This window comes from Trichoderma ghanense (genome assembly GCF_004382785.1).
Source record: "Trichoderma ghanense strain CCMA-1212 chromosome Unknown scaffold_9, whole genome shotgun sequence".
NCBI classification, from domain to species: domain Eukaryota; kingdom Fungi; phylum Ascomycota; class Sordariomycetes; order Hypocreales; family Hypocreaceae; genus Trichoderma; species Trichoderma ghanense.
Window position 1 is genome coordinate 46,027 of NW_027395672.1, and position 16,882 is coordinate 62,908.

The window sequence follows — 16,882 nt, forward strand, 5'->3', positions numbered from 1 at the left end:
CACATGTCAGCCAATGCCCTGCCAGCACAAACGGAGCTCAAGCAAACTCCAGCCCAGCCGAAGCCACTGGACAGCATCGACCTCAAACCGAGCTCTCACCTGCAGCAGCCCACTACCGTATCCAGGTTGAGTTGGCGGTAAAGCCTCTCGAAGGTCTCCAAACGACCCGAAGCCGTCCGCTCATTCGCCCTCGGACCTCGTCCCTCCTCCCATAAGCTCTAGGCAAATGCGCCAAGGGTTGCTCCGCCGCCTCTCCCCGCCCCCGCGGTTCTCGAATGGTACAGTATTAGCCGTCTGCGGAGAGACAACAGTCGCGTGATGGCTCGTTGGCTGCCGCATCTCAGCTGTGAATCCGCCCTGCATTAGCAACATAAAAGCATACATATGCCCCCTGGATTGCGCCGAGCAAGTCGTCGTCAACCCCCCCCGTCGCTCTCCTCGTCTTGCTCCATATTCCGTATACCTGTGACGGCATCTACAACGGTGCCCCCCGGCTGGCAGTGACCAAGCTTCCGCTGACCGTCTTTAAAACCATACCTCCTCGCCGCCGCGATCTTCCTGCGTATTCACTTACTCTCACTCTTCGTCAAGTCTTGATTAGCTTGATCCATTTGCTCGCTTGCTTTCTTTGTGTAGAACCAACGTTGGAGAACGTGGAATCCATCTGTTGCGTTCCCGCCATAGCTGCATGCTGTTCCATCGGTGCTCTCGAGCAACTGCCTCACCATCACCATGACAGCGCATGTGTCTGCGCCGCGGTACAGCGCGGATGACTTTGATACAGCCTCAATCCGCTCAGCAGCTCCTTCTTACGGTATGTTGAAGCTCCGTGGTCGTATGCATTTAGACACTATCGCAAGTTGCCGGGAAACACTCGGCTAGCGTGACGTAATGGCGGTGAATGCTCAGAGACAAGGCAGCGTTCACATCGCTGACGGCAGAGACAGTCTCGGAGGTGCCTTCATACCACTCGAGAACTACATACAATGAGGCCACTCCAGCATATACACCGGCGGCGCCAACCAATACAGCTACGACGACACCAGCAGCAGCAACCGCAGCAGCTTCGACGCCGCGGCAAATCTTCTCCGCAGCATCAAGCTCCTTGACTGGAAGACAGCCGGTTGGCCTACCGCCGCTCCCGCCGTTGGCTTCACCGAGGGTCCCCAACGAGCACAGCTTCCGTATTCCCACATGGTCCGCTGGTAGCGCCCCGGCGGCCCGTCACTACCGCAAGGTCGCGGAGCGGCGGGTCATCGATGGACGGTTCCAGGCTGCGGCCGAGGTGGTTGGCATGCGGGACACTACGATAACCCGGCAGAGTGACAACAGCGAAGGCCCTGTTGTCCGTCCGCTGGAGGATCCTTACCTGGTGGGCGAGCAGGCGGCTGCCGAAGCCCGCCAGCAGAGGATAGCCCGCGAGGTTGGAGAGAGCATGCTGAGGGAGGAAGACAAGCAGTGGGATTGGATGCTGGCTCAGATGAAGACGTGGGAGGAGCGAGAGAGGAACTGGACTCGGTTTCGACAAGAGGCGACCAACAGCCGGCGGAAGACGTTATTTAGGCGGATCGGCGGACGACTACTATAGAGGAGGTTTGATCTGCTGATTCGCATGAATCGGACGCTGCTTGTTGCTGGTAGCGATGTCGATTCCTCCATCCAAGCTGCCTCTGACTTTGAGCATCTCACGACGTTTATGGGAAATAAATTGAAACCTTCACTGTTGATCATTTCGTTGTCTATTCGTGCTACTGCCTCGTACCTAGTATTAATATTACTCCGGCCTCGTATCTGGAAAGGCGCTCGTAGAGGAAAGCCTGCAGCGTACTAATCATCTTCGAGTTCCTCTGTGCCAGTGCTCGGGGCTGCGTATTTGTTGGCTCGTTGACACTGGTCCTGAAAGCCTGACAATTTCGCGAGGCTTGATCCACGCCTTCATATCGACGCATTCCGTCTTTCTCGAGGCGCGTAGTAGGTAAGAACGCAACATCGACTCAGTTGAGGATGTGCACCACGTCTAAGAAAACACTTGAAGGAACATTGAACATTGACCGGGGCCATTTGGTTGTAAACATCCGTGAAACAGTGAAAAGAGCATATCCGTCCTGAGCGTGTCGAGTTCAACTCTTGGTGTTAAGCAAAAGCGCAACGATGAGCCTATAGCACAAGAGTTAGCTGAGTCAAGATAGCATGAGCAAGGCAGCCTACCCGTAAAGACCTAGTACTTCGCCAAAGATAAGGATCAACACCATGCCAACGAATATCCTCGACTGGGCCATATAGGCACGGACGCCGCTATCGCCGACAATGCCAATACAGTATCCAGCCGCGAGCCCGGTCAGCCCTACAGACAAGCCGCAGCCAAGGTGCATGAAGCCTCTATGCCGGATGTTAGCAGGTATGTATCACGGAAACCTTGTCCTCCAATCGACTAACGTGAATAGACTGTAGCTCTTCGATGAAGGAGCGGCGAGATCTTCGGCGATGAGGACTGCGATAACGAGGGAGTAGACGGCCAGGATACCAGACATGATAACGGGAATCAGGCACTGGAGTATGTCAGTGAGCTTGGGGTTCAACATGCGATCAAGAGTCTTGGGCGCCTTCGCCGTACCTTCATGATCAGATCCGGCCGAAAGGTTCCAACGCCGGCGATACCAATCCCTGACTTCGCCGTGCCATACGCAGCACCGACACCTAACAGGAGGACACAATATTTAGCAGAGTCGGGGGCCAATTCGGGGAAGAAAAGGAAGTCGTACATCCGAATATCATCGCAGCCGCGATGCCGCCCTGGATTAAAGCGTGTCAGGTAACTGCTGTCAGGGGCTCGTTTGGCTCAGGAGAAGGACTCACCATCCCGATAAAGGGTGCAAACTTGGGAGCAAGCTCTGACTCCATGATGGTAGCTGTAGCTATCGTCGTAGCAAGAATGAGTGACGAGAGGGTTTACGACACAAGCACGCGCCACAGGTTGGGAGAATGAGAGGCTTCGGCGTCCGGTGTTGAAGCAGGCGTCATCATGGCCAATGGACGAACTCAAGGTCACGTGAGTTGAAATCGTCCTTTACCGTGATTGGCCAGATCAGCTACCCTGGACCCCTTTGTCGCAGCTTCGGAGTGCAGACTCAAGCTCCGTTAGTTGGTTCCTACTCAGTACTAGCACCTCGGATCTCTCTTTCGTGGTGAGCATACCGTAACTGAAGGGTGCGCAACGGCCGAAGTTCTCCCAGCTGAGTGGCTTGCTGAGCTGAGGTCGCTCTTTATCCCGCCTGGCCATCCATGTTCAAAATAGGTACTTACCTGTCAGGAGTGGTGGCAGTACCTGCATTCGCTCCTCCTCCGTGCGACGTTCTGTGTACCTGCGAGAAAGTAGACAGGTGATGCTGGTTACTGTCTCCAGCCTGTCCTGTTCTTCCGTGCCATGTCGAAGTCTAAGCTTTGAGATGAAGTTGCAGTGCTCGAGTGGCTATAGATTTCCTTGGAATCCTTCCACCTAGTACTGGATCAGGACTGAGATATAGGCAGCTGCAGTAAGGTAGTATCAATGGTGCTCGGCGAGTGCCTTATCGAGGCGGAGGTACTGAATCACCTCGCCCCAGAAGGTGTCTAAGTAAGTCGGTCGGTCGGTCCTGAGCGCCCAGTGGCTCCCACAGTGGCGCACCCGCATGGTCCTCCAGGCGTATCGAGTCCCCTGTGGGCGGTGCGGCGGTGCCAAACAGCGCTGGACGCTGCCAAACAGGCACGGAGCACTCAATCCACCTGTATCCCTTAGTCCAGTACTTGGCACAGCGACCACTTTCTCATTCCCCAGCTACCTATTCCAGCGCCTACCACTAACCTTGCTACTATTCCTCGAGCAGGTTATCAGATCACAACAGCCAAGCCAACCTGACTGACCACAAGGTAGGTCGGTTCGGTCGCCAACCAGCTAGAGTCTGTCGATCTAGCTGCCAGTCTCCTCGATTTTGATTGCCGGCCGTGCATCGCGAGGCGTCTGTTCTGCAGCAGCAGCAGGGCCATTCTGGGGTCCAAAACCGCGACCGCCATCCGTCACCCACGCCGCAAGCAAATCTTGCGCCCACTCCCCTGATGCCACCTTCTTGACACGACGCAGCGTCTTTCCCTCTCCGTCCACAGGCTACGAAATAGCGACATCGACAGAGGCGTGGCGTACTGTTCATCTTGGTCCGATACCTGCAAACGCCTTCGAGAAAGGGAGACGAGCGCTCCGCCACCTGCTCCCCTTTCTGGCACGGCCGAGATTTCATCTTCAAGGGGAGACGCCACACCCTTAGGCTTGGGGGTATCGGCTTGTACCCTCCGCACGGCTTCCGCGACGAGACGCGAGGTATCGCTGCTGGCTGTGGCCGTGGGGATCCTGACCGCCCAGCAGCTGCCTCGGCGCTTCACGCCTGACCTCGTTTGTCTCCCCTCTCCTTGGCTCTCTCTCCTACCCGCCATCTAACTGATTTCGCTCCTCTTGCAGCGCAACAAGCATGGCCGACTATCAGTATAACTCGCGGGCTCCTGGCCAGCAACGCCCGCGCGGCTATCCCGACCAGAATGGAAACTATCAACGAGATGCCGCGTTCTCAAACATCTTCGGCGCTGCCCCCCCTCCGGGCAGGTCCCAAACCATGACATCGGCCTCTGTCCCGCCAATGCTTGATCAGGGACGGACGCACACAATGTCGTCCGCCTCTGGTATGCATCGCCAGCCGCCTCCTCGCCCAGGCCAGGGATATTACAACGATCGCGAGCAGCAGCCCCCCCGACCTCGACCGGCCGACAACCACATGGCAAACGGCCATTATCCAGGGCAACGCTCGGCTTCTGGTGCCGGACCTCAAGTTCCCTCATCTCAGGCCCAATACTTGCAGCAGCAGCAGCAGCAAGCGAGGCGCCCTTATCCGGGGCCTCCAGGCGCGCCGCCTCCCCGGTTCGATTCTCGTGGTCCGCCGCTGCCATCCGGAGGCCCTAGGGGTCCGGTTCCGAGACTGCATCAACCAGGACCAGCTCCTGCCTTGAACAGCGACCCCTATCGATCGCAGTCTCTGGCTGCCATGCCTCGGCCACAGATGTACCCCCCAGGGCAGAATTTTCAGCAATCATCTGCAAACCAGTTTCGGCAAGCACCGTATCAGCATGCTGCCCAATCCAGGACGACTGCTCAAGGCAGGGTGGTGCCGGAACGCCACGAGGATCGCACAATGTCGCTGACGGGAGTCTACCACCCTCGGGAAGGCGATGGCCAACAAACCATGAGCGGGCGAATCATTCCGAACCGGCGGGCTCCGGCCGAGCTCGGCCAAGGGGCTGGATATCCCGCTCACAACGGCTATGCCCCTATGCCGGGTACGCAGACGCGGACGGCGAGCATGGCTTCTTCAACCGGCGGTCCGGATCATGCAAGGACGTTCTCCATGGCCTCGACAACTTCAACAATAGCCCCCTCCGAGTCCGACGCCGGCACCCTTGTGCAGAGGCCGTCGAGGAGCAAGTCGATTGAAAGCGAGCGCCCGACGACTGCCACAACCAAGATTCGCCCTCCCCTTGTATATCCAGCTCTCCTTTCAAGAGTGGCCGAGTGCTTTCGGCAGAAGATCAACGTGGGCGACAGGACGAAGAACGAGCTTACGTATAAGAACGCCTTTAGTGGCTCGGAGGCGGTTGATGTGCTGTCCTACATCATCAGGACTACCGATCGAAATCTGGCTCTGCTGCTCGGCCGAGCTCTGGATGCACAGAAGTTTTTCCACGATGTGACCTATGAGCATCGACTGCGAGACTCGCAGTCAGAAATGTATCAATTCCGAGAGACTCTTATGGACGAGCCCGAGGGTAAAAACCCCGTCAACGGTGTTTTTGTCTTGCTCTCGGAGTGTTATTCGCCCACCTGCACAAGAGACCAGCTCTGCTACTCGATTGCTTGCCCTAGACGACTAGAGCAGGTTTCTAGGTTGAACCTGAAGGTCAACCCAGGCGGGCTGCGCAAGGAAGACTCGGCAAATGTCAACGACGAGGAGGTCGACCAGACGGACGAGCAGAAGCTGTGGATTAACTCAGTGCCCAAGGAGGTTGCTGATGCGGTGAGCGAGCGGGAGAAGAAGCGACAAGAGGTCATATCCGAGATATGCTACACTGAGCGTGACTTCGTCAAAGACCTCGAGTACCTCCGTGATTTCTGGATCATCCCTCTGCGGTCAAAGGCCTCTCCGATTCCCCTGCAGCGCCGAGAAAGAGTTGTCAAGAATATCTTTAGCAACATCATTGACCATCCGAGTGTCCATGGTGTCAGCTCGCGGTTTGCAAGCTCTCTTACTACCCGGCAGCAAAAGGACCCTATTGTCCATAACATTGGCGATATCTTCCTGGAATTCGTGCCGCAGTTCGAGCCCTTCATATACTACGGCTCCAGGCAATTGGAAGCCAAGTTCGAATTCGAGGCTGAGCGATCAATCAACCCCTTCTTCTCCAAGCTGGTTGACGAGATTGAGCGGCGGAAAGAATCGAGGAAGCTGGAGCTCAACGGTTACCTGACCAAACCGACGACGCGTCTGGCCAGATACCCTCTGCTGCTCGAGAACGTGTTGAAGTACACCGAAGATGGCAACCCGGACAAGGAAGACATTCCCAAGGTCCTCACCCTCATCCGAGATCTCCTCGGAAGAGTCAATGCAGAGTCCGGTAAAGCCGAGAACCGGTTCAATCTGCGAAGGCTGCAGGAGCAGCTTCGATTCCGACCGAACGAGCGGGTTGATCTGAAGCTCACTGAAGAGGGTCGTGAGCTCGTGTTCAAGAGCCAGTTCAGGAAATCGCCTACTGACCCTGCCGAACTCACTGCTTTCCTCTTCGACCACGCCGTTCTGCTTGTTCGCATAAAGCAGACTGGCAAAACGGAAGAAGTAAAGGCGTATCGACGACCGATCCCGCTGGAACTGCTTTCCATTCGCGAAATGGAAGAAGTCATCCCGTCCGACGGCGGCGTCAAGCGCGCAGCTTCCAGCATCTTGCCAGTCATACGACCCAACGCTTCGGAGGCGAAGAAGGGAGACGGCTGGCCGATTACGTTCAGACATCTTGGCAAGGCTGGATATGAGCTGACTGTCTACGCCTCAAACCAAGCAGCGCGTAAGAAGTGGCTTGAGTACATTGATGCGGCGCAGCAGCGTCTCCGAGCCCGGGCAGACTTCTTCACCACCAATGTCATTTCGAGCAACTTCTTTGTGGGAACAAACCGGGTCAATTGCGTCTCACCCTTTGGTAAGTACCTGAAAGCCGTTTCTTTTGGCGCTCTCTCCCACTCCTCCTCCCGCGTCCGCTCTACCCTCTTTTACTCTTGACAGCTTTCATCTAACGCCGCTTACTAGACGGTGGTCGCAAACTTCTCTACGGTACCGACAATGGCATCTACATGTCAGATCGCAAGAACAAGGATGCAGTGCCCCGACGAGTTCTCGAAGCGGCCAGTGTCACCCAGATCGATATTCTCGAAGAATATCAACTTCTGCTTGTCCTCTCCAACAAGACGCTGCAGTCGTATTCACTGTCTGCGCTAACATCGGATGATCCTGCTCTGGCCAAGAGACCTAAGAAGATCCAGAACCATTGTAGTTTCTTCAAGTCTGGCATCTGCATGGGTCGGCACCTTGTATGCTGTGTCAAGTCTTCAACCCTATCCACCACAATCAAGGTCTTTGAGCCCAACGATGCCATGACCAAGGGCAAGAAGCAGAAGGGTCTCGGTAAGCTCATGGGCGGTGGCTTTGATGAACTGAGACCCTTCAAGGAGTTCTATATCCCGACGGAATCGTCTTCTGTCCATTTCCTCAAGTCCAAGCTCTGCGTGGCTTGCGCCAGAGGCTTCGAGGTCGTCTCCCTGGAGACGCTTGAGACACAGTCACTCCTTGACCAAGCGGATACTTCGTTGGATTTCGTGGCTCGCAAAGAAGGTGCTAAGCCCATCCACATCGAGCGTCTCAACGGAGAATTCCTTCTCAACTATTCCGAGTTCTCCTTCTTCGTCAACCGAAACGGTTGGAGGGCCCGGCCGGAATGGAGAATCGACTGGGAGGGTTCCCCTCAAAGCTTCGCGCTCAGCTATCCTTGGATTCTAGCGTTTGAGCCCAACTTTATCGAGCTGCGCAACATTGAGAATGGCGCCGTGCACATTGTGCCGCACAAGAACATAAGGATGCTCCATAGCAGCACCCACGAGGTATGTAGTTGTGCCCAGTCTGCTCCGAAGCCTGTCATTGCTAACTGGCCGTCTAGATCTTATTCGCCTACGAAGATGAACGGGGCGAGGATGTGGTGGAATCCATCGATTTCTGGCAGAGCAACAGACGGTCAGACGTCTTTGGTGCGCTGCCGCCCTCACAGTCTGCACAACCGCGATAATAGTGGTAGCCCTTGTTCTTTGACATCTTAGATCTCTTAATTTCCAGGAAATGCTTCTTGTATCCCATGACAGCGCGAGGATATTGCGTCTCATCGCTTGAGAGCAATATGCCTGAGCGAAACACTTGTTTGTCGAACATTTATTTCTCTTTATTCTTTCCCTCCCGGTTACGCACACCGTATAAAGCACTGCGCGTCGTTAGTCGGGCTGGGAATAGGGAAGGCTTACCGCTTTACATAGGCGCAGAAGAGAGCAAGGGAGCACTCGCCTGCAAAGTCACCATCATGGGGCGTCTCGCAGCGGGCTTGTTTTGCATTGTTCTGCGTTAGTCCTCTTCTAATTTCCTCCTCACGGTTGTTTTCCATCTCCCCTTGTGTGCTTGTTTTTCGTCCGTGAGAGTGGCTGGTTGATGGGTGCCAGTGAATGAGTCGGCTTACTGATGGCCATTCTAGAAGGGAGAGAGAGAGAGAGAGAGAGATGTGGGGGAAAGGGGAAGAGAGGAGGCTGAAGTGGGTGAAAGGAAGGCTTGTACGTGGTTTGTGGACAAGGGATTGAATCTTTCCATCAAACTAATGGAGAATACGTTGGGAGATCGTAGCGGCTGGTACGTTTTTGGAAGCAGAGTGCTTTATTATCGGAGGTAGATTGATTGATTAAAGTGTTTATCTTGTAGTATTTGTGGGAGCATGCAGACTTGGGACCCCTTTTCGCGCCTGTATTTGTTTTTGGTTGGTAGGCGACATTGAATGATGACATTGTTCCAGCTCGTTGAAACCTGCTGTGCTCGTCGTAGAAAAGGGGGTAAAGGTGATGAGTCGAGAGACGGAAAAGGGAAATAGGAGTGCTACGTGGGAGCGATCATCTCACGTATTTGATGTCCAACTCGTCCTCCCTCAGCTCCCTTCAAGCCTCTCACCGTCCAAGGCATCGACGATCCGGCCGTACGACAACGCCACGACGGTCCAACGCTGCTCCCTCCTCCTCCTACGACCCCTTTCGCCTTCCCACAGGCCAATGTCATCCAGCAACACCTCCACAACCGTCAGCGCACGCGACGCAGTCGTCGTCCTCGCCGTCGCCGTCGTCTGTTTGCCGGGACGCGGAGCCCGCGTGCAGAGAAGATGGAGGTCGAGCAGCTGCGCGAAGACGAGGCCAAAGGTGGGCTTGTTCAGCTTGAAGCCCTGTCCGGACGCCGCCGGGTTGAAAATCGAGCGGAGAGTAGGGGCCACCGGTGGGACTTTGTTGTTGTTGTTGTTGTTGTTGTTGTGGTACGTGGGAGGAGGAGGAGGAGGTTGCTCGGACGGCGACACGGGCGTCTCGAAGCTGTGTGAGGCGGAGGAATGGGCTGCTGCGCCAGAGTCGGTGGAGTTGACGAGCAGTATGAGAGGGCGCGAGGGCAGTGTCCTGGAGAGGCGCCGGAGGCGGGGGGAGAGGAGGCGGAGGGTGGCGTGGGCGGTGGGCTTGTCGCGCTGGGTGAAGAAGCTGGTGAGGAGGGAGGAGAAGTGGGTGACGAGGATGATGTCGGGGGTTGGGACTTTTGGATCGTGATTATCGGAGGCGGCGGCAGCGTTGCTGATGCCGGGTGCGTCGTCCTTGAGGTTGTGATCAGCTTGATCTGTGCCTTTCTGCTGTCTCTCGTCCTGGATGACAGGCTGAGGTGGCCTAGGCAAAGGAGAGAGCGGTTCGTCCTCGTCTTGGCTATCCTGGATCTCAGCAACAACAGGAGGCTGCTCGGGCTCATGCTCTACACTCGCAGCACCAGCAGCACCAGCACCACCAGCAGCACCAGCACCAACGGCGTCAGCCTGTACTTGGTCCCCCGTCGTCTCCTCAACCTGTCGCACATCATCAACCCCCATTTCCCGGAGACCACCAGACTCCCCTTCCCCAGAGGCAGCCGCCGCGGTCTCCAGATCAGCCAGCACCTCGGAGAACCCATCCATGTCAAAAACGCGCGAAAGCATGATCCTGTCCAAGCAGTCCCTCCTCCGAGCCGCAACTTCTTCCGGAGCCGTGACGCCCCGCGCCTTGAGCTCGGCAGCGATGGCGTTCTTCAGCAGTACGACAATGGTGCTGGGCGGCTTGGGCGTCACGATCTGGGCTTTGTGAACGGCCTTGCCCAGGAGGGAGCATATCAGTATTTGCAAGCCTAGCTGTCACGGCCGTGGATCAGTACCTCTTGACACGAAAGAGAAGATTGAGAAGGGGTAGAGATGAACGAGTGATGAAGGACATCCAGCACAACTCGCAAGCTCATCATCCGTCTCATATAGAAGAAGAAGAAGAAGACGACGACGACTCACCGTCACACCAACCGCATCCTCCTCCTCGGCACTGATCCCAACGACGCTCCCTCGCTCCAACCCGCCAAGGAGGACATACTCATCCAGATCCTTACATCCGCTCGGACACGCGCCCAGGCTCTTCACGTAGTCCCGGCGCTGCTTCTCGATGCCCGCGAGGACCGTTGCAGAGATGGGTTTCGGCCGAGATGGATCCGGATGATGCGGGCTGCGGGCTGACGATGAAGCCATGAGGGGGGCAATGGCATGGTTTGATTGCCTGATTGATGGATACCCAAGCAGACCTCAAGTTGCCGTGTGTTTTGTTCTGGCGTTTTGGCTGGGCGGTTGCAGGTTAATGCACGTCGTCTTGTTTTGTGTATATGGCACCGATCAAGGTCGAATATACGACCAACCGGACAGGCGCCGAGTCCTGGATGATCAAGACGTTTATAACATGATCGATGTCGTTCTCGTGGCTTTCTGACACAATTAGTTGTTCGGTCCCTAATGTCTGTCAAAGGAGCTCCAATTTGCTAAGAGAAAAGCATCCTTCGTTAATCGTGTAGTTGGATGTGGAGAAGGTGGAAACCAGCCAGAGCGGACGTGGCAGAAAGTCTGGCTACATACCCAGGGCTTACGACTTCCTCTCACAATAGCCACCATAACGTGACTGTATATTCAGTATCACAGAATGCAAGACACGGGCTTAACTCTCTTCACAGTAGGAATCTACATCTTCTTGTTCATAATAAACAAACCCAAGCCCAAGCCCGAACCTCTGACAACCTCGGGCCAGTTTCTCAAGGAAGCGTGCGGAGTAACAAGGCAGGCTTGGCCAGCTTCGTGTCATGTCATCGCGGCCTCCACATCGAACAGAATGCTCAAACATATTCATACTAAGCTGACTGCAAGTTCCATCTGGTTGGCACCTCCAGCCAAAAGAAAAACGGAGATAGAGCGCACAAGCGCTGAGGGAGAAGAGGGAAGCAAAGATGAAGAAATAAGCATTGCAAAAAAAGCTAACGTCGCGAGGATGGAAGCTGCATGCGTATATCCCAGCGACACGGCAGACGATAAGAAGAGGAAAAAAAAAAAAGAAAAGAAGAAAGAAATGAAACCCCAAGCTGCTATGCTTCCCGAAGCCCTCACGCAGTGTTTTTCTCTCTTCAACTTTCGCGGAAAATGAAAGAACAAGAAAGACCATTCATATATTAAGTACACGGCCCGCTGGATAAGGAAGACAAAGAGACAAGTCTTCCTATGCGGGCCCAACGGATAACCAAGGCTCAACCGTTCAATCGACAGGCATCTTCCATGCCCGAACGCTACCTCGTTTGTCGGCTCTCTCAACATCATGTGGATATCATATTTATGGACCATGGAACCGAAGCTTTCGTACCGTCCGTTCAGTCCAGCTCACTTCTCATACGCACTCATACGCACGCTCCGCTAAATGCAAATGCAGGCTTGCTTCAGGTGGCCATTCCCCCGTCGGCGTTCCTGTTTGGTCGCCTGCCCCCCTTCAGACTCTTCATTCGGCCCAGAAGACCCGATGGCTTGGCAGGGGCCTCATCGATGGGAGACGCCAGTTCTCCGGTCGATCGCTGCTCCAGAGCGCTTCCCGAGGCTCGTCGCGGCATGGGCGGCGGAGAAAGGCGGCCCTCCCGCTCGCGCGGAGGAGGCTTGGGGACGGTGATCCTCTCTTCGCCAAAGCCGAAATCGTCCGAGTCGTAGCGGCCGTGGCCGGGCATGGGCCTGTTGCTGTAGTCGGGCCTGGCTCTCTGTCTGATTCTCTGGGCCAGAGACTTCTTGCGCTGCAGGCCGCCTTCGGCCATCTCCTGGGCCTGCTCTGCCTGTCGGCGGACAATGGCAGATCGAGCGGCCGGCGTTCCTTCAAGGAAAGTCGAAGTGCCCAAGCCGTGGCTTTCATCGCCGTGCACCAGGGGTGTGCGAGCCTGCGGATCAAAGATGATGGGTTCTTTCGAGCTCTTGCCCTTGCCGCTGGCCGCGTAGTCACGGAATGCCTCATCATTACCCTGGCCCATAAAGGTCGAGTGATCGGCCTGGGCATTGAGGGGGCCGGAACCGCCCAGAGTGTTGTTGAGGGAGCCCTCGGGGAATGCTTGCATCGGAGACAGCTTCTTGCTGTTCTGTCTGTTACGATGAGGGTTCAGAGCATCAAAGGGCCCATCGTGGTGGAACACTGCAAGGCCAAGGTCAGAAACTTTCAAAAGAGAAGAGGATATTCTCGGAGGGGGATTGCAGCAGAACGGGGAGCGATGGCGGGCAATGTGCGAATACATACAGCCGGTTCCGTAGATGCTGGTGGCGTCCAGCTGATCGATAATGTCCATCTTGCGGCTGGGACGTGTCGTCTTGCTCTTGTTACGCTCGCGGCGTCTGGCCTCAATCATGCGCTTCTCCTCGGCCGTGAGGGACTTGCTATCAAAGTCCATGACTGACGAGTCTGAGTTGCGCCTGGGGCGTCGCTGCACGGGCTTGCGAGGCGGCGAGTCGTCCAAAAGGCTGGGGCGGGTTGTCGGTTGCTTTGCGTTGGCCGGAACCGGCTTGCGAGCCCTCAAAGCCTCTTCCTGGGAGCGAGTAGGGCGGTGCTTTTCAGCAGCTCGCGAAGACACCTGGCTCTCGCTTTCACGGCGAGGAGGCGCGGGTCGGTCGGTAGGGCGCTTCTTCATCAGCTGTGGGTCGAAGGGCTGCTTGGCTGAAAAAGCAGGAGTGTCATCGAGCGTCAAGGATCCCTACGTTATCACACAGTGACGTTAGCACTCGGTTTTCTCGTCGCACAAGCTTCGAGGGCATATCCCCCCCCCCCCCAACCGGCCTCTAATGCACCAGAACCATGGATGGGCAGAGGAGGGACGGTGGCCATTGGGCCATTTGAGATGGGAGCAGACGCACAAAGATTTCCTCGGCAGTGAGAGACTGCGTCTTGGGTCCAGCAGCAGCAGCGGCGGCGGCGTCGGCCGGCCGTGGAGCGAGAGGCTGGTCGAGGAACGGGTTCCTCGACACAGGGCGCTGGGACGGCATCGGGTCGTCGAAGGGGGAGGTAGGCGTCGCGGGGAAGGAGGAGACGTCGATGAGGCCGGGCGAGGTGGCGCGATAGTTGCGGAAGGGATTGTTGGAGGCGAGGCTGTCGGTGTTATTATTGTTGACGTTGGCGTTGCCGGCGGCGTTGAGGGACATGCCGGGCGCCTGGGCGGAGGCGGGTTGCTGCCCTATAGGAGACGGCATCAGCTGGAGTCGCGGACGGGTGCAGGCCAGATAGGCGAGCGATGGGCAAACATGAAACAGGACGGCATGCTGTGATCGTCTACATGACACAGCAGGACGGCCAATGGCGAGATGCTCTGGCTGGGCGGCGCTGGCTGCGGCGCCGCGGTCCGCTTGGGCCCCTTGAGCTGTTTCGAACCTGATGATGAGAGTCATTATGCAGGCGGGAGTCATCTCCCATTCGCCTAGGCGCCCCTTTGCGCGTCTCTGGCGCCGGCCATCTGTGCGTTTTCCTTGATCTCTTCTCTCTCTGCGTCTCCCTCGTCCGCTGCGCGCGGTCGGCAACGCGGCATCGGGACGAAGATGCACAAGATGAGGCACCCAGATTCCCCCCTCCCTCTCGAACAAGAAAAACAGGAACGCAGCAGATGCAGGCAAACGGACAAGCAGGACACTGACGACACGGCGACGCAATCAGGAGCAGAGGCGCTTACCGGCGAAGTAGAAGCTGTTGGCAGACATGATGGGCTCGCAATTGCTTGGATGGTGTGTCCAGGCCAAAGGGGTCTTGAGTCGGTTGACTCGCGACACAGGGGAGCAGGCAGGTTAAATTCCGTGGTGCAAGGCTGCTGGGCCTAGCGTCATTCCAGCCAGAGCGGCAGCTAACCTCAGCATCGACCGCCCGTAATCCGGCGAGCCGCAGTCAGCAAGTTGAGGTGTCTGCCTGTCTGTCTGTGTGCAGGCCGGAAGTTGTGTGTAGGTACAGTAGTATGCAAGGTAAAGGTAGGTATGCTGGTTGGTTAACTGGATCAAGTTGTGGCGCCTTGCAAGCAAAGGGGAAAAAAACGGTTGAGGTCACAGGTTGGGAGTGCGAACCGCGCGCTGTACCTGGTACGAGGGAGAGTTGCGGCAGTCAGCGCGCTCCGTTGGCACTTACGAGAAACAGCTACAGTACCTAGTACTATGAGCAGCACAGTGTCTTAGTCCAACAATGTGAGACCCTGCACCGTACAGCTACACCACCCACAGAGTGCCGGAAAAAGGGGGTCCGTTAGGCGGGCGATCAGCAACAAACACGCAACCGGTTACGGAGAGTCTTTCTGTTGCCACCAGATGATGCGGATGCAGAATCGATGTCTACGGCGAACCTTGCAATCGACCAGATTGCACTACAGTGTATTGACTTGCGACAAGAACAAGAGGCCGCTCGCGTCACACGGCACAAAAGGCGAACATGAACAGTAACCGGTGCCGGAACTCGCCTCTCAGTCAGTTACAGTTGTGGTAGCAGAGCAGAGCAGAGCAGAGCAGAGCAGAGAGATTCCAGGGCCCCCCTTTTACCATCCATACTCGAGATTATCGGCTCGAGCGGTGGATCCGTGGGTGGTGCTGAACCCCGAATCCAGATGCTCGAAGCGGCAAGGACGCAATGGAACCTGCAATCTTTGCGGGCCGTCAGGCTGTGCGTGTCATTGACGCCATCATTTCGCACCCGCAGGCTCGAGATCCAGGAACGAAGTGGCGAGATACGCCCAGATGACGCTGCAGTGAGCGTCGAAGCTTGGTAGACACTTAGCTAGAGCCTGCATACGAATGACATACCGGGCGAACCGGCCGACGATGCCGCTCCCCCCCCCCCCCCCCCCCCACGAGAACAACTTTTTACAGCATACAACTATGACCACATCAACATTGACACTGCTGTACTTCGCTAGTAGGAGCCTTGATTACCTAAACATGGGGAACTGGTAATTAAAACTCCAGGCCGGCCGAGATTGGGGGAGATGGCGCCCAATGAAAAGTGCCAGATATCCGCGCCAAGGAATGCGTCGAAGCGGTGCTCCAAGGGCGAAAAAAAACCACAGAGACGAACGACCAGCGAAAAACAGATGACGCCGTACAGTCCAGTGCCTTTCATGGGGAGTTTGTTCAAGCATCCAATGCCTCAGGGCACTCCGTACGGAGTATCGCTCGCTAGGAGGTGGTATTATCTGGTACCGCGCGGTGGAGGCACGGCTACCTGAAACGTGCCCTGCATCGCAACCACCTCGCAGGTATTCCCTACTTTTTGCGGCGCCTGCTGAGGCGCTGAGCACTCCATTGACGTTACAAGGTCCGTTTCTGGCATGTCCGATTTGCCTGGTAGGTAATCAGGATCAATTTGACGGCGTTTGATCCAGCCTGTCTCTACCGACTTACAGCCTCTGTCGAAGGAAAATCTCTCGCAACTTCCAAGTTTCATCTTTTGGAGCTGCAGATAATATCCTCTCGGGACATCTACGACTGCAGGGGCAACGCTCTGATTTGCAGGTTATCCCCCCTCCACAGCTCTCTCCGAGGTCCATCGGATATACCTTATCTATCTAGTACCTTACTTAAATACTATCAACCGCTGAACCATGGAGGGAGGAACTGCAACTCCTTCGAGACTGGGACAAGATCATCTCGTACATGGCCCAAGGCAACCCTCACGTTTCCCAGATCCGAGGAACTGGTACTGTAATCTCATGCTCTAGAAACGAAAGGCAACTCCTTACCAAAGGATGGAACGCTTCTTACAGTGCCTTCCCTTACCATTCCCTATCCATTTTGCCTGATCTTGAGACTTCCCAGCTCAGCCAGTGATATTCCCACCACATTTTGAATAGCCACGCATACACACACTCATCAGACAAGGAGGGGGGGTCCAACGGCATCAGGATAGGAAATAAGCGTCCTCAACACCTTGCCCTTGCTCAACCGCATACATCCAATCCACCAATCATGCAAAACCCCTCCAACTCCAAACAAATCTTGAACCTCCGCGGCACTCCCATACTCCATACCTTGACGTCCTTTGATAACTCACCCATCGGCTCGTTGAATCTAATCTCAAGATCCCCTCCTCATCACCCGGGGAGTAATAAGCGATCAATGCCCCCTCCCCTCAGAACCCCTTGTTTGTTTTCTCTCTCTCTCCCTCTCT

The 16,882-nt window shown here is 55.9% G+C and overlaps 5 protein-coding genes across 5 annotated transcripts; 2 read left to right on the top strand and 3 right to left on the bottom strand.

Moving 5' to 3' along the window:
• Positions 1–732: 732 nt before the first annotated feature.
• Positions 733–1,588, top strand: CCMA1212_007101 (uncharacterized protein; the record flags this gene model as incomplete). Its single annotated transcript, XM_073704279.1, has 2 exons — positions 733–814; positions 948–1,588. 2 exons carry the CDS (start codon positions 733–735, stop codon positions 1,586–1,588), a joined length of 723 nt encoding a protein of 240 aa, XP_073557116.1.
• Positions 1,589–2,120: 532 nt separating this feature from the next.
• On the bottom strand, positions 2,121–2,909 carry CCMA1212_007102 (uncharacterized protein; the record flags this gene model as incomplete). The annotated part of the gene is made up of 6 exons (XM_073704280.1): positions 2,857–2,909; positions 2,763–2,793; positions 2,615–2,697; positions 2,437–2,549; positions 2,209–2,379; positions 2,121–2,157 (listed from the first exon to the last, which is right to left on the bottom strand). Exons 1-6 carry the CDS (start codon positions 2,899–2,901, stop codon positions 2,121–2,123), a joined length of 480 nt encoding a protein of 159 aa, XP_073557117.1. The 5' UTR covers positions 2,902–2,909.
• Positions 2,910–4,499: 1,590 nt separating this feature from the next.
• CCMA1212_007103 (Rho1 guanine nucleotide exchange factor 1) lies at positions 4,500–8,403 on the top strand (the record flags this gene model as incomplete). Its single annotated transcript, XM_073704281.1, has 3 exons — positions 4,500–7,266; positions 7,374–8,221; positions 8,278–8,403. 3 exons carry the CDS (start codon positions 4,500–4,502, stop codon positions 8,401–8,403), a joined length of 3,741 nt encoding a protein of 1,246 aa, XP_073557118.1.
• Positions 8,404–9,297: 894 nt separating this feature from the next.
• Positions 9,298–10,938, bottom strand: CCMA1212_007104 (uncharacterized protein; the record flags this gene model as incomplete). Its single annotated transcript, XM_073704282.1, has 2 exons — positions 9,298–10,557; positions 10,708–10,938. The coding sequence occupies 2 exons, from the start codon at positions 10,936–10,938 to the stop codon at positions 9,298–9,300; spliced, it is 1,491 nt and encodes a 496-aa protein (XP_073557111.1).
• Positions 10,939–12,161: 1,223 nt separating this feature from the next.
• On the bottom strand, positions 12,162–14,439 carry CCMA1212_007105 (Protein PAL1; the record flags this gene model as incomplete). The annotated part of the gene is made up of 4 exons (XM_073704283.1): positions 12,162–12,892; positions 12,995–13,445; positions 13,606–13,922; positions 14,412–14,439. The coding sequence occupies 4 exons, from the start codon at positions 14,437–14,439 to the stop codon at positions 12,162–12,164; spliced, it is 1,527 nt and encodes a 508-aa protein (XP_073557112.1).
• Positions 14,440–16,882: the final 2,443 nt, after the last annotated feature.